Source organism: Aulonocara sp. 'chitande type north' Nkhata Bay, linkage group LG8, assembly GCF_057382095.1.
Source record: "Aulonocara sp. 'chitande type north' Nkhata Bay isolate Kocher_YH1m ecotype deep benthic linkage group LG8, A_spYH_male_GT1.1, whole genome shotgun sequence".
Classification (NCBI taxonomy): Eukaryota; Metazoa; Chordata; class Actinopteri; order Cichliformes; family Cichlidae; genus Aulonocara; species Aulonocara sp. 'chitande type north' Nkhata Bay.
In genome coordinates, this window is record NC_141351.1 from 12,299,175 (window position 1) to 12,316,723 (window position 17,549).

General features: G+C 38.5%; 1 protein-coding gene across 2 annotated transcripts; it reads right to left on the reverse strand.

Annotated features, from left to right (window-relative positions):
* Positions 1-724: 724 nt before the first annotated feature.
* On the reverse strand, positions 725-5,655 carry LOC147323333 (uncharacterized). 2 transcript variants are annotated; one of them, XM_086303635.1, is made up of 12 exons: positions 5,515-5,655; positions 3,918-4,382; positions 3,691-3,813; positions 3,483-3,589; positions 3,268-3,326; positions 2,978-3,138; positions 2,437-2,565; positions 2,300-2,342; positions 2,171-2,208; positions 1,891-1,978; positions 1,432-1,723; positions 725-1,341 (listed from the first exon to the last, which is right to left on the reverse strand). In XM_086303635.1, exons 1-12 carry the CDS (start codon positions 5,585-5,587, stop codon positions 1,183-1,185), a joined length of 1,737 nt encoding a protein of 578 aa, XP_086159761.1. In that variant the 5' UTR covers positions 5,588-5,655; the 3' UTR covers positions 725-1,182. The 2 variants fall into 2 exon arrangements, with proteins under 2 accessions (XP_086159761.1, XP_086159762.1); XM_086303636.1 differs by having other exon boundaries at positions 3,918-4,340; positions 5,515-5,644.
* Between the last annotated feature and the right edge of the window lie 11,894 nt (positions 5,656-17,549).

The following is a 17,549-nucleotide window of genomic DNA, read 5'->3' on the forward strand; positions in this document are numbered from 1 at the left end:
GTTCGATTCCTGCCTGGGGCGTCTGTATCCAGTAAGGGTCCTAAGGCTATGGTCCCTATGCTAAGCAAGCCTACCGCAGACATGAGCGAGACAGATAAATATGAAGGCATGCTGGCTCGGATGTCGCCCGGATCAACAAGGTCCGCGTCAGGTGTTGAGGAACCAGGGCACCCTGATGAAAAGTGGGCTACTGGAACAAGAAGGCATTGGTGGGCAAGAGATGAAAACAGGGCGTTGTTGGAATGCTACTATGCAAGTAACCCTGGCGGAAGGGGCTACATGAATAGGATGAGGGACTGATGGATGGATATATATATATATATATATATATATATATATATATATATTAAATTCCCCTCTCACCCCTGTGGACAGTCTATTCTTCAAACTCAGAGCTTGAGGGTCCTGTGCAGTACCTTTGGTGTTCCTAGGAATGTGCTTTTCTGGACAGAGACCTCAACACCTGACACCGACCTTGTTAATCCAGACGATGTCTGAGTTGGTATGCCTTCAGTTATCCATCTCTCACTCATATCCAAGGTAACCTGGGTTATCATGGGGTGTTTAGTGGAGGGACCCTTACTCAGTACATACAGTCTGGATGGCAATTGAACTGACCGGGTTTGACATCAAGTGTACATCTTTGAGTTTCCTTTTTTGAGACACACACATATATGTGTGCAACCTCACCGCTTGATGCTAATATATACTACACACAGGTTCTTATAATTTTATTAGAATAAACTCGTCTCATTCACAAAAACTGAATTAAACATCAAATTTCAGTTCATCACAAACATGTAACGTATTTACATGCAAAAAATTTGTGAATTCACAGACGAATGAAGCATTTATCAGACAAAGGAACAATCATAAGCAGCACCTCATTATCGCAATATATTTGGGCATGAGTGTTCAGGGTTTTCATTCAATTTAAATAGACAACTCTTTAATAACTCATAATTCATTAAATCAAAACGGATAAAAAATGAGACCAATCCTCGAAATCATGTCTCCAACTTGATATAACGTAGTCACAATCAGACAAGATTGGTTTATGACAGTTTGTACTGTTGTCAGTCACATAAGATGTATGTAATGAACATACAGGAAATATAAAACAAATTTAAAAACATAAACCTTCAAAAATGTCATTGTATAGTGAGCCTTTCTGATTTTGTACTAATAGTAGCGTCTTCCATCATCGTGTGTGTAGTGCGGGTTGCTGTGGCCTTGGTTCTGAGTATACGGGTTGATCCTGGGCTGATTCTCGGCATACGGGTTGTTCTGAGGTCGAGTCTGACCGTATGGGCGTATGTCCTCTGGTTCATCATATAACCGCTACAGAGAAAAAAAAGAATGAGAGTAAATTTAACAGTAAACACTAAAAAATCCAAAAATCTGATGAACGTATCTCTTCTTTATACACACAGAGGAATATTCTGAGCCACTGTTCATATGTCCAAAGTTTTGTCGGCCATTGTTTGGTTTCATCTCCAGGTTGGTCCTGTTGTCCATGCTGTTGGTGGTGGTGGCAGCTCGTGGGAACACAGGCACCCCACCATTCTGAAAACCTGAATGGCCATTGGCTGACCTGTTAAATGAGACTCCCTGGCTGTGGCCAAACTTGTTGCTAGCCATCGGTTGTGAGGCAGAACTCAGGTTAGTGTAGGGTTTTTCCATTTCTGCACTTTTGCTCTTCTTGGAGGTTTTGTTTGATTTTCTGAAATCACAGCAGGAAAAAAATATTGTAATTCACTATTGAGTCTGTCAGACATGAACAAATTCTCTTGATTTTAAATGCATTTGCATCTACAATAAAGCCTAAATCAAAGTGAGAAAAACACTTTCTCACATTTATGGGGGCAAATGAATTGCTAAGAAACTTACTGGGTAGCTACTACTGGTAGAAGGATGAGGGCTATGAGCAGCAGTCCTCCAAGCACAGAGCCCACGATTACCAGAATGAGCTGCCAGTCTAATAAAACACAATGAAGAGGACATCAAGGCAGGTTATTTAAAAACTTTTATTAAATTTTCCAGCTTTTGAATAACCTTTCTATCTATTGTATCACATGTTGTCATTAATCTTGTGAGGTTTTTCTTTAAATAATTGTCATTAAGTAAGCATGTTTCTGCTTTCACTTTTAAAAACATGCAGTATACTCACTTTCTGAGCAGTTAAAACCAGAATAACCAAATGAGCATCTGGAAGACAAGAAGAAGGTTGATTCTAGGATTTCTTTTAACGCAAGCTTTATAACAATAGAAGACATACAGGAGGGGAAGGAGTACTTACTTCACACACTCATTATCCTTAAATTTTTCCCCAAGGGGACAAGCTGTAAAAAGAAAAATTGAAACACTTTGTCGTTTGCTTACATAAGACACACACAGACACACACACCACTTACTTTGCTCAGGTAATCATCTTACCAATGCACATTCTAGTACTGTAGTCTGTTTTCTTGTAGCCTTCTTTACAGGTACAGCTGAAAATTCCATCGCTTGATGTGCAATTTGTATTTTTTTCATCACAGGGAGTGTTATCACACAGGTTCTTAGCTTTAAATGAAGGAGAGAAAAAAGTCTCAGTACTCAAAGACATGTTTCATAACATGTACAACAGTGAAATAAATGAATCACTAATAATCCATGCAATAAACCCTTGAATGAAATTAACAGCATGACTTCAGTTTAGAAATATTATCATCAGAACATCATAACTCACTGAATTATAAATGCAAAGATTAGAATATATGTAATGGCAACAGCTGTCCTGATTGTGACATCCATTATATTGTTATTACAGCTAAATCATCTTTGACAGATGGGTGAAAGAGTTTCATTTAAGATTCTGAAACACATCTTGTCAATTGTATTCTTTTTGAAAATAAATCTATATCTACAGTGAGTCTTGTTCTAGAAATATATCGATAAAAAACACAACACACTAGAATACATGTAATAAACTTACTCTCAAAGGTCTTCCCAATCACGGTACACTTCACGTCCGGACACTCTTTTAGTGTTTCCTCAACTTCAGCTACTTTGATATTAGAACTGGCTTTGAAGGTGATGTCTACTAATGCATCGACCTTCAAAGCCGTATTCCTTGACCTAGAAGTGGTTCTTGGCCTGTAAAGGAAAAATCACATTTAGTGATAATTGCATCCTGTATTTACTCAGGATAATAACATAGTGTTCTGTGATGTAAAATAGGCTGAAAAATGGTACGGTAAAAGTTGTTGTCAGTCTGAGACTTACAGGAGTTTCAGCACTATAGATCCAGAGTAACCATCCTTCCCATTATAAACGTTATCAAGCTGTGTTTTCAAAGGAAAATATGTTTTGGTCAAGATGAGTAAGATATAATTGTTTGCAATTTTAGCTTAAATTTATCTTGTAATGTCAAGTGCAATTTCAAAAAAAATGTCTATAAAGATACATTTATTGATAGAGAGTACTACATGATTACTTACCTCAGCAATAATTATATCTGCAGTTTCTTTAAATTCCTTTGATGTGTGGTTTCTCATTTTGTCATTAAAATCTTTATTTAGTTGAAGTTTTCCAGGGAAAACTTTGGCTGAAATCAAGAAAATAACATTATATGTTACTATATAATCTTCATTATGTCACTGTCACATAAACTTAAAACTTCATAGCGGCACACAAACAAATACTTACAACGTTCACAACTCTTTGAAACATTGTTGTAGAAATCACCAGCCAGGCACAAGCATACATATGTGTCGTTATAACGGACCTCACAGGTGCTTCCAGTGCCACAGGGATTTGAATTGCAGGGATCTTTAAAGTGAGAAACAAAACAAGTGCGTGCACACACACACAATTTGAAACACTATATAAGCAGTATAACCTGTGAACATTTGGATCCAGAGCAATCGAATTACCTTTAAATTGAGTAGTTGGTGTTGCAGTAGTTGAATCGCCTGTTGTTGCAGTAGTTGAAATGTCTGTTGCTGCAGTAGTTGAAACGTCTGTTGTTGCAGTAGTTGAATCGCCTGTTGTTGCAGTAGTTGAATCGCCTGTTGTTGCAGTAGTTGAATCGCCTGTTACTGCAGTAGTTGAAACGTCTGTTGTTGCAATAGTTGAAACGTCTGTTGCTGCAGTAGTTGAATCGCCTGTTGCTGCAGTAGTTGAAACGTCTGTTGTTGTAGTAGTTGAAACGTCTGTTGTTGCAGTAGTTGAATCGCCTGTTGTTGCAGTAGTTGAATCGCCTGTTGCTGCAGTAGTTGAAACGTCTGTTGTTGCAGTAGTTGAAATGTCTGTTGTTGCAGTAGTTGAATCGCCTGTTGTTGCAGTAGTTGAATCGCCTGTTGTTGCAGTAGTTGAAACGTCTGTTGAAACGCCTGTTGCTAAGAGGTGTGTTTAAATGCAGTAGTTAGTACATGATAACCTTTGTTCATAACTTTTGAAATTTTATACCCAGGAAGCAAGCCAGAAAAAAATCAATCAAAGTTATTAAAGCAGGATCATACAGTATATGAGCAGGCATGAAACGCAGGAGAAAAAGGAGAAGTAGTTTGTGGGGGTGTCAGTGTCAAACTCACTGAAAATGTTCTTTTCTGATAAAAATGCCATTTCACATTTATATGGATAATACATAAATAACTCTTACTAAAACATGAAGATATATTAATTATTTACTGATTTTATTTTTAATTAGGAAACACAGAGTTAAATTGGATTATTTCTCAGTCTCAGTAAGAGAGCACCAGCAGTGACACAGACTCTGCATGGAGAACATAAAGTTCACTCAACCATCATTTAGGTTTCAGACATGTAAAGCATTAAACAGTTTGCAGGATCTGAAGTGAACAAAGAGACTTCCTTTATTGTTCCATGCCAAAAGGATGTGGTACAACAACAGGGTCATAAAATAATAAAATGAAATATTGTGGGACTGTTGACACAGACACACTGGTCAAATTTACTTATGTATGTGCTAAACCAGCCCAGATACACAATGGCTGCAAAAGAAAGCTGTTCGAGTTACACAATTATTACAAACATATGAGTGTATAGAATTTGTATAGAAGCAAAACAAAAGGGGAAAAGAACTAGTAACTGTTAATCATGAAAATAATATTCTCATATTCAAGCTAATTTGAGATATTTTGATTAGAGAACATTAATCCAGGCAGTCTTACGCCATGGGTATCTCTCAATTTCGCTGTTACAGCCGTAATCTTGGATCAGGAATGACTGCAAATTCTTAAAAAAAAAAAATCTATTCATCTACTATTTATATAAAGCCTATTAGGCCCCACCTGTGTACATAACAGTTTAGACTCAATTAAAATGAAAACCTAATGAAATTAAAAAACAACAATATTAAAATGAATATTTCACCTCTTAAGTTTATCTGATGTTTTCATTTGTTAATATGTGCTCTACCGTGTTACTCTATCATCATCATCATCATCACTATTAAACTGAAAAAAAAAGAGGATTTTAAAGTTGATCCAATAAAATCAGGCTACTTACTGAAAATGGCTACAACAAGCCAAAGGACAAACAGGAGGATGAATTTTTGAGCCATTGGAAAAATTAAAAACATCTTTACCACAGGAAAAAAAAGTCAATGAAGGTTAGAAGTGGCCACGTCTGTAGTTCTCTAAATCTTTGGGTTTAAAACTGATAATACTCCTCCACTGGCAGTTTTAATGAGTAGCCACTCCTCATTTAGGCAGTGTGCTAAGTGCAGGTCACGCCCAGGCCAGGAAGCCCACTTTTCAAGCCTTTCGTCCACCTATCAATTTTCCATGACTTTTTTTGCCAGCTTGGTTATCTAGTGGATATTTTAAAGGCCAGTCCAGAACAGCGTGGTGCTGATTACAAACATACAATTCACACGCTATTACTTTACCATATGAGCTCTATGAAGTGCAGAGAAAAAGGATTATGTTAGGTTGTGCAAAAACAACATTAAAATTACTGTGAACCATCAGGATCGATTGGGAGTTAAAACCAAACAAAGTGAAGAAGAGAAACAAGACTTTCATGAAAAGTGGCCCCAAACCTTTTATTTTCTATGGTTATGCCTAATTTACATCATATATCAAAACTAATCCCATAAACAGTGAAGATAAATCACTTTTATGGTTAAATCAGGTGCTATAATAGTATAACAGATTTTAAAAATTCAAATAGATTTTTTTGCTTGTACTTATAATTGTGGTGACCATTTTCCACTGTTGAAATTTAATCCTAACATATGAAACTATGGAAGCCATTTCCAACATTGACATAAATAAATTTCCAGGTAGAGCTTAGTCAAAATGTCACATTTTTGAGATTGTGACCCAAAATATTGACCTATGAATGCCAAGAGAGTGCAGAGAGAAATGTTCTTCTTGGTCTTCAGGTTCAAGTTTTCTTTTTTTTTTTTTATTTATTTATTTATTTTTTTTAGTTGTGAGCCTAGCAAAATAAAACATGTGTGGTTGTTTTTACTACTGAAAAAAGAAAGAACATTTCCTGGCAGAGCTAAATTATAGCTTTGAGTTACTATTTCAAACTTTTGACTTCTGGATGGCATATTATTGGATCATCAAAAACAATATTAAAATTACCCTTTGCTCTTCCTCATTGCTTGTTAGTTAAAACCAAACAAAGTGAAGCAGAGAAAGAAGACTTCCTGGTAAAAGTTGACCCAATATTCTTATATTTTTGTAGAAAATTTAGAGATAGATTTGATAGTTATTTTTAAACTAAGGGCTATATAACTAAAGATTATGGTTCATCACACTTATAAGGTGTCCTGGAAACTAGACGGGTCGTAAAACAGTGGCGAGAAGGCTAAAGTGACCTTTGATTTCTAGATGTCATATGATGTGAGATAACAGTCGGTGTAAATTACTAAACAACTAAAATTATACAAGACTGAAAGACTTGAAAAGACTTGAACAGAAGATTCTAAAGTTTTAAAGTTTAATGAGAGCTATCATCGCAGCACCACCCATGAAATTACATTATTGCCAAGTTAACCTTGAACACATTTGAATTGTTATAGTTTTACACAACATCACTGTCACCATGGTCACCAATGCAAAACAAAAAAAAAATAGTTTTAACCAAAATTCATACTAATAATAAGAATAAGAATAATAAGAATTATTAGAATAGAATAGAATAGAATTCAACTTTATTGTCATTGCACATGCACAGGTACAGGGCAACGAAATGCAGTTTGCATCCATCCAGAAGTGCTTTAGTGATATAGATATATTACAATATATATTAGCAATAATATAGATATGTGAGTATATGTTGTGAATATTCTATAACTATAAGTATGTACAGGCTGTAGTGAGTACAAGCTATGTACAGGATATGAACAGGATATAAATATGAAAAACTATACAGAATATGAAATAAATAACTTTACAGAATCTGGGATATACAGCTATACAGAAATGGGAACTATGCAAGTTGTAAACAGTTGTAGGATTAAAGATTATCGAATGTACAGAATGATTATTTACACAGAGCTATACAGTAGTGCAGTTAAGATAAGTGAGGGTGTAGATAGTTTCTACAGAGGCTATATAAAGTGCTAGTGGTTGTGAGTGGTGGTTCAGTCCATGTTATTATTGTGTTTGAGGGTACAGTTGTCCATTGTGGGTGTGTGTATGTTCAGTCCATGAGTTTAACGTGGGTCAGATGTCAGGAGGCAGAGTTCAGGAGTCTGACAGCTGTGGGGAAGAAGCTGTTCTGGTACCTGGTGGTCTTAGTCCGGAGGCTCCTGTGGCGCCTCCCAGAGGGCAGGAGGGTGAAGAGTCCATGTGATGGGTGACTGGGGTCTTTGATGATTTTCCCAGCCCTTTTCAGACACCGCTTCCTGTAGATGTCTTTTATGGCAGGAAGTGGTGCTCCGGCGATGCGCTGGGCAGTTTTCACGACCCTCTGCAACGCCTTCCGGTCCGAGGCAGAGCAGTTCCCGTACCAGACTGTTATACAGTTGGTCAGGATGCTCTCGATGGTGCAGCGATAGAAGTTCACCAGGATGTCTGAGGACAGGTGGTTCTTCCTCAGAGTCCTCAAGAAGAAGAGGCGCTGGTGAGCCTTCTTGACCAGCTTGGAGCAGTTGGTCGTCCAGGTGAGATCCTCGGAGATGTGGACTCCCAGGAACTTGAAGCTGCTCACACGCTCCACAGCTGTCCCCTTAATGTGGATGGGTGGATGTGGGTCAGCATTCCTCCTGTAGTCCACGATGAGCTCCTTGGTCTTCTCGGTGTTAAGCAGCAGGTTGTTTCTGTCGCACCACTCAGCCAGACGATCCACCTCCTCCCTGTAGGCGGCCTCATCGTTGTCACTGATGAGGCCAATCACCGTGGTGTCATCTGCAAACTTAATGATGGTGTTGGAACCATCAGCAGGTCTGCAGTCGTGGGTGAAGAGGGAGTAGAGGAAAGGGCTCATCACACAGCCTTGTGGTACACCGGTGTTCATTGTGATGGTAGATGAGCAGCGGTTATCCAGCCGGACATGTTGGGGGCGGTTGGTCAGGAAGTCCAGTAACCATTTGCAGATGAGGGAACTGATACCCAGGTCTGTCAGTTTCCTGATGAGTTGTGAGGGGTGGATTGTATTGAATGCTGAACTGAAGTCTATAAACAGCATTCTGGCGTAGGTGTTGTTGTTGTCCAGGTGTGAGAGGACAGAGTGCATTGCGATGGAGACTGCATCCTCTGTGCTCCTGTTCCGGCGGTATGTGAATTGGTGGGGGTCCAGGGTGGGGGGGAGACAGGATTTGAAGTGTGCTAGGACCAGTCGCTCTAAGCACTTAGTGATGATGGGGGTGAGTGCTACTGGGCGGTAATCATTGAGGCAAGATGGGTTGGAGTTTTTGGGTATCGGGACGATGGAGGTGGATTTGAAGCAGGCCGGTACCACAGCGTGGGCCAAGGACAGATTGAATATGTCTGTGAGCACTCCTGCAAGCTCCCCAGAACACGCTCTGAGAACATGCCCGGGGATGCCATCAGGGCCTGCAGCCTTGTGGACATTGATCCTGCTCAGCACCGCTCCTACATCGGTGGGGGAGAGAGTCATAGGTTGGTGGTCTGGCGTCATGTCTGCTTTGGTTGTGGTTGTGGGGTTCCCTCGCTCAAAACGAGCATAAAAGTTCTTGAGCTCGTTGAGGAAGGAGACATCAGAGGATGCGGGGGAGGGTTTGGTGGTCCTGTAGTCTGTTATTATTGTTATTATTATTATAGTAGCATATCAAACAACTTATCATTTTTTAACTGAATTACAAGTGCTAAACAGGGGAGCATCTAGAGACATTTTCTTAGGGTGGCATGGAAATCACACGGGGTGGTAAAATCAAAGCCATTTCTTTACAACTATACAGGTGTTACTTTCTGTAATGTGAACTATATGTGGTTAAAATACATCAAATGCAGCAAGTATACACACGTTTCATATTAACATCCTCTTGAACTTTCTTTTTGGCTCTGGCCCAAATAAAACATTTTAGTTACATTAAAAAAAAGGTGATCTTTATTTTGAAGTACTCTATAGCCTATATAATAAATAAATATGTAGCCCAAGTATAAAATCCAGAAAACTGCACAACATGAGGTGGTCAGTTAGATATACAATTGTTACATTCATAAATTTAAGCAAAATGTCAGAAAACTGCACTGTTGGTTGCTACTGACAAAACTTCGATGCCACCCAATGCAATCACAGTAGATCCGCCCCTGGTCCAGAAAAAATATGAACTGACACTGAAAGTGTTTCCTTATCACAAAGGTGGGTCAAGGGGCTGGGGGTGGACACTTTAACACCCAGTGCATTATTAAACAATAAAGTACTGTTTTCCCATAGTGACTGGTACTTCGGTGTTAAGAAATGAGATTTGCTATGACAAAAAAAAATCTATAAAGCAAAAATGACTTTGTCTTATTGCCAATATAAAATTATAACAAGTCAGGTTAGAGTAGGGATGTCAAACTCATTTTTATGTCGTGGGCCACATGCAGTTTTTGTTAATTCAAACAAAATGTTTTTTCTTCTTTTTTTACTGGGAACACATTGTGGACAACACACTTCCCACACACACACAGAAATGTCTATAGTATATATTAGTGAAAAAGCAGGAAACATTTTCTGTCATTTACCTCTTATTCTATCAATTATTCTGTTCTATCAACTACATAAGTGTAATATGAACTGCCCTGGGTAAATGGTAAATGGCCTGTATTTGTATAGCGCTTTACTTAGTCCCTAATTATCCCAAGGCACTTTACACTACATTCAGTCATTCACACACACAGCCACACACTGGTGATGGCCAGTTACATTGTAGCCACAGCTGCCCTGGGGTGCAGTGACAGAGGTGAGGCTGCCAATACTGGTGCCACCGGGCCCTCTGACCACCACCAGTAGGCAACAGGTGAAGTGTCTTTGCCCAAGGACACAACGACCGAGACTTTCCGAGCCAGGGCTCGAACTGGCAACCTTCCAATTACAAGACGAACTGCCACGAGCCATGAGGTCTTTCTCAGTAGGATAAGCTATTCAATTCAATCTTTATTGGCAGACTACATGTCCATAAAAACAAGACAAGAAACACACACACACAACTCCCCCCCCCACACACACACAACACAAGGTATACCATTAACTATATATATGTATATAAATAAGTATATAAAGCATTTGTAAAAATATAAAACCATAATATACATAAAACACAATTACTTAAAATAAATCAATAAATACACAAACACTTTAACCAGTGCTTTCTGAGACTGGATGAGTAACGGGAACCACTCACTGTCGGATCTGTAAGTGCTAAAATTATACTGTTACTCGAACCATCCAGTCGTTCTCTAAAACTGAACATTAACTTTCTTAAAAGTGCTTTAAAAGTCCAGACACCCACAGCTACAAACATCTGACTGGCACTACCACTTCTAGGTATCCTGCAAAGGATTCTCCTATTAAAATATATTTTTAAGATTCCAAAATTCACACGGTCCTTCATGTTTTTCGAAGCTGTCTTTTTGGCTGGATTGGAGTTTTTACCACTTTATTATTGCAAACCATGCCAACCCCAAAATCGAAGTCTACACAGACATTCAAGCAGACTTTCTGCCTTTATTTAGATAAATACATCAATTTTGTACAAGACTGATATATGCAAGCCATTATATATATGTGTGTGTGTATATATCCTACATCCTAGGAGAGCCTGATCATGGAGCAAACTAAATCATGAAAAAAGCTGATAGTAAGTCGACAAAACAAACCTAATACTAGAAAACAAATATGTATATGAGTTTATAAGTATGTAAGTATGAAAACCTATTATTTTATAGTGAAAGGTTAATAATTTTGTTTAAAAAATGACTAATTGCCTGTTCTATTTTTTTTCTAGGCCCCCATTAGAAACGTCATCACTTTTCTCCCCCTTACAGCACCCCTGATCATCATTACAATGTCTCCTGTGATAAAGGATTATTTTTGATGCTTCATCAGAGCTGCACCTCAGCAACCAAATTCTATAAAGCAATGGTTTAATTTTTAACTTTCTGCCTGCAGTTTGGATTAGTGTCACAGTTGTTTATGGAGCAAGTGAATGACCTTCTCTTGGAATATTTTGTTAGCAGGATTTATGAATATGTTGTCTTGAGAAGGGTCAATAGAGGTATGATCACAGAGCAATAACTGACTGCTGTCAAAGTCCAAAGACCTCATCCAACTTCTTGTTCCTGGCAGTGATGCATTGCCTGCACATAACAACTGTAATTAAGCACACATTTTTTTTAAAAGGGACCGATTGAGAATGATAACAACTTTGTAAAAAACCCAAATAGTACAGTTCTTGTATTTATCCAAAGGAACCTGAAACGACTTCTTCCAAAGTTTCCACTGAAATAAAACCAAAAAAATGTGACCTAGATGAGAGCATCAAACATTGCAGGAAACTGTATGGCTATTCGAGGCTGACTATAAAAGTGAGTCAATCAGCAAAAAGAGAAATGCCCAAATTTTGGCACATAAATCAACTTAATTAGCGACTGTTTCTAAATAAGTAAAAAAGCTATAGCTAATATTCATGGGGCTTTTTTTTTTTTTTTAATTGAGCCATTAAAATGTTTATATTGTGTCAAAACGTAAAAGTCAGGCTTTTTTAGGAGAGCAGTGTTAGAATTTTATGCATGGATTAAGCTGCTAAATGTCCTGTTTGTCTGTTAAGCTGGACCTCAGCTAATTAATGTCACTAAGTTTATGACACTTTTTTCCCAGTTACATATGAAACTATTTGGTTTGTAATGAAGTTAATTGTTCTAAATCATTCAAGAAATCTGTTCTCGGGCTTTAAATTCTAGAGTTTTATTTTCATATAAGGACTTATTAGCAAATATCTGGGTCTGTGTAATGCAGTTTACCGATTGGCTAATAGCTTGGCACTTTGCCTTATTTTCCAAATATAATCATTTCTAATTCCAAACATGTCAGCTGTGTCTGTCTTTTTATTATTATTATTATTATTATTAATTAATTAATTAATTAATTAATTAATTTATTTATTTATTTAAATTATGCTAATGGAGAGCCTTAATATATTGTTCTATAATCTCATATAGTTGTGATTAGGTGAAGATCCAAAATACATGCTTTATAAGTGATTCATCATATACTCTATGGAAGCATCTTCAGCTAGTGAATTAGGTTTTTCCTGTTAATTTGTCAAGTAAATGCTGTTTTACACAAATGTGCTAAAGGTATTCACATTCTGACACTAAGACAGGGGTGTACAGCTCCAGGCCTGGTGTCCTGCAGGTTTTAGATATCACCCTGGGTCAACGCACCTGAATCAAATGATTTTATTGTTCATTACCAGACCTCTAGAGAACTTCAAGACATGTTGAGGAGGTAATTTAGCCATTTAAACCAGCTGTTTTGGATCATGGACACATCTAAAACCTGCAGCACACGGGCTCTTGAGGCCTGGGGTTGGACAGCTCTGCACTAAGACATAAAGTCATCCTTCTGGGTACATGGATCATTGATTACAGAAGCTCTATTGGATGTGGGTTTGTTTTTGGCAAGACAAGAATATTATTCTTTAACAATCTTGGATTATAAACTTATTTCACACAATCACTGGGATATTGGTGTGATCCTGGACCTGATTTCGATATATTAGTATTGGAACAATACTGAACAAAAGGCGGACCACTGTTATGGAAATGTACCTGGAGCTTGTATCTCTAAAGCCTGCCCTCCCCTTGGTTGCTCAGACTACAATATTATTCTCTTACTTCCTTCTCTTACTTCCTCAGACAAAAACACAAAACAAACCAAATCCAAACAGAAACCATCAAGATATGGGACAATGAGTTGGTTGAGAAACTAAGAACTGACTGACTGGAATGTGTTTTTCAAAAACAATGATTCTGATCTTAACCTGCTAACTGACTCAGTTTCTTCTCACCTGATATTTTGTACTGATTCTTTTATTTTATCTAAGCAGGTTGTACCAAAATGACAGGCCTTGGGTCTCAAAAGACCTGAAGATGTATCTGAAATAAAAAAAAAAATATGGGCATTTTTTAAGTGGTGATTCACAAAAATTAAATGAGCTAGGAAAGCAGTTGGCCAGAATCCACTACAAGAACAAAATGGAGGAAAAGTTTACAACCGGGAATGTGAGGGAGGACTGGTAAGGACTCGACACCATGATGAGCAGAAAGCAGAGGCCAGTAAACTGGTCTGCATACTTTCTTGGATAAACCCACTTGAAGGTGTCATGACCCAACTATTCTAGCTGCTTCTGGCTTTGTCCCACATGCATGAAAGGAATCCACCATCATACCGAGACCATAAATCACAAAAACTATGACCCATGGCACTTACAGGCCCACTCCAGCTTAACTGTCTCACAAAATAATAGATAAACTCTTGTCTATTGGTTAAATGGATCAGATATTTCTTACAGGAAAAATCCTCAAACAGTGTTGTAAACACAGGGTGTTGTATCTCCCATTTTATTCTCTCTTTACATAAATAATATAACCTGTAATCTCAACAATATGACACTTCTGAAATATGCAGACGACATGGTCACGCATCTGACTGACGCTAATAGCCTGGCAGCATATCATCAGCAAGTAGATTTACTCATCACTCTCATAAATGAAAGCTCCTTGGAGCTGAATGTTTCTATAACCAAAAAGCTGTGCTGCTGTTGGAGAGTGACACCTGATAATGCGTTTCACATACTGTTTCAACCAGTGGAGATCAAAGTGCAGGTGGTAAAGCCCACACCATTATGCATGGTTTGTCAAATCTGCAGCACAACTCATTCCAACTCTGGCGCTACAGTAGATGGTTCCTGCACACATTTTCACAAAATAATTAATCTCAACTGCTATTAACATGATTAACAATTCATAATGATTTTTATATGTGCATGTATATATCCAGGGATATATGTATGTATGTATGTGCATGTGTTTTTACGTTTTTTGTTTGTTTTTTGTTGTTGTTTGTTTTGTTTTGTTTTTTACGAATTATCTGGTTGTTGTTCTTTACCTGCATTTGGCTACCATCAAAAACGAGTAAACTGGCAAAATCTACCATTAAGTTATGTTTGAGGTCAGGAAATGTGATTATGTTCTGGTTAGAACTGGTAGTGATGTTTGGGCTGAGTCTTATATTTTTATTTATACAATCAAGTGAAAACAAAATCTACTACATTTATTTGACAGAAACTAGCCCCTTCCACACAAAACAAAACACTTAGAGTTGTTGATATGTACCATACAGAAGATACAGAATCAGGGCCCACTCTAGCGCGTGTTTAGTATCTAGGATACACAGGCTTTTCAGAGCAATCAATATTGTCTGAAGTCAATGTGAAAACCACAGACATTGTTGACATTACATTCCACTTTGTCATGATAAAAATCTATGAGCTGTGATGGAGAGCTTCCCAGAGATTCTGGTTTATTTGGTAGAGAAGAACTCCATCTTCTGGCAGCAGAGCCTATTGCACAGCAATACTGTAATAAAAACCAGGGCTCTAGACTAACTTTTTGCCATAGGCGCACCGGTGTGTCTAACTTTATTGCAGTCCATACAGACAATATTCATTTCTAAATTACTAACTAACAATCTTGTGTCCAAAAAGTTGATTCTGTTCATCTGGAAGTAGCGTTTTGTGGGATAAATGTTTCGTCACTCATCCAAGTGAAGAAGTCACTTGGATGAGTGACTTCTTCACTTGGATGAGTGACGAAAACACTAATTTCCTTGCAGGGATCATATGACTATAAACTAGATATGCCAACAGACAGTATGAATGAATATAATTATCTTTCATATTGTTTGTTGTCAAAGCAAGATGTATCTATTCTTGCCCCATCCACTTCCACATTTGCTGAAATGGAAGCTTCCACAATATAAAGGTCACAGTCTTTCAGAGATAAATTTTTGGTTGTTAGCGGCAAAACTATTATGCCAGAGCAGCACTAGTTAGCTAGGGCAGTAATTTACCTCGCAGGCAGAGTGTGGACCCAAGTGAAGGACTGAAATGCAGATCTAAAATCTAATCCCAGCTTTCTTACTGGAACTCTAGGGAAAACTTGAATAAAATGCAAACTATAGAACATCAGAACTCGAAATGAAATTACTCAGCAACACAGAGATGACACGAGAGAGACACACAGCATCATGGAGGATGTGACAAAAGACAAAGGGAAACTACAACAACATAAACATGCAGTAGTTATCCCGACAAAATGTTACCTCTGCATCAGGAGCAGCCTGTCCAAATCACGGACAAATAGTATCCCACATTCTTGATTTTTAGTTCAAACAGTTCTTATAATAACTTATTACTCTTGAAATTTTGGAGGTTTTAGCTGTTTGTACAGCAAAGTTACAGGAGAATACAAATAATTATGAGTCAGTCAAAATGTCCTCGGTTTGTGGAAATAATACCACATAACACATGAAAACAATAATGTAATGTATAATTTTCTGTTGTAACCCACAAACTGAACGGTAATGTGACAACACTCTTTTACTATTTTACAAAAGTAAAACATCACTGCTTCCATGTCTACCTGGTTGTAAAGGAGGAGGAGTTTACTGGATACTCCAAGGGTAGGCAACCTTTCTGATGGCGAGTGCCATTTAAAATTTCCTCAGATGTTGGCAGCTATAAGTGAATAGTTATGAGCTATTTTGAAACAAAAAAAGACACTTTTTATCCATAACAAGAACTCCATAACGGCTACCTGAGGACACTCATATGAGAGAAAATCTGCTCACACAGATATGTAGAGCCAAATACTGTCAGTAAGGCCTCTGCAATGTTCTGAAGACAGTTAAGCGCCATGAACACACACAGCTGTGGATTCCAGCTGCTTCGATGTTGCATTAACTCAGCCAGTTAATGCAAGACAAATCTAGCTGCTCATTAAAGATTTCTGGTTTGATCAGAAAATAAAACATTTGGTCCACACACAGCTGTGGGTCCCAAAAATGCATTGTGTCTCGAGTCTACGGATGTATCCGTGTAACTCCGTGGTGCTGATGCTGTGCTGAGCAGACAGCTCCTGAAGCTTTTGAAGTGTCGGACTGTGGAAAGCTAACAATGTCCCTCTCACCAGTAGGCTAAGCTATTTTTAGCCAATTACAAGTTGAACCTGGTACTTGGGGTTGTTAGTTAAGATACCGTCATTAAGAAGAGGCACAACTAATGTGTCTATGCGAGCTGATTTGTGATGTGCACCGCTGGCGCGGCCATTTATTGTTTGATGCACCTTCTCAGATTAGTACACAGCGTGTCGTGCCCAGGACTGGACTGGGACAAAAAAAAAAAACAGCCCCGGCATTTTGACTAAAGACCGGCCCACCAGGTATTAAACCCATAAAGCCTTTGAATGAAAACAAATGGCCTGCCTGGCCTGCATTTGTATAGCGCTTTTCTAGTCCCTAAGGACCCCAAAGCGCTTCACACTACATTCAGTCATTCACCCATTCACACACACATTCACACACTGGCAATGGCAAGCTACATTGTAGCCACAGCTGCCCTGGGGCGCACTGACAGAGGCGATGCTGCCGGACACTGGCGCCACCGGGCCCTCTGACCACCACCAGTAGGCAAACATGGGGTTAGTATCTTGCCCAAGGATATTTGGCATGCAGCCAGGAAGCAGCCTGGGATTGAACCACCGACCTTCTGTCACAAACGCTGTTGTGACAGTGATGTACAGTCTGGTTGGTATATGTATGATTTCTATACATTTTACATCAGATAAAAACTTTGGTTGTAAGCTTCAGATGTCACGGCTGGCGGAGTGAGCCGTGTGGTGTTGGAGGAAAAGGAGGACCCAAAATGCAGGCAGCCGACTGATGATATGAGTGAGGGTTTATTTACAGGTGACAGTGGCAGAAACAGACAACGAAGCATGAGAAAACAACTGAAGAAACCTAAACTGGGAGAACTAAATGACAAACCTGAGAGCATACAAAAGGGTGCGGGTCAG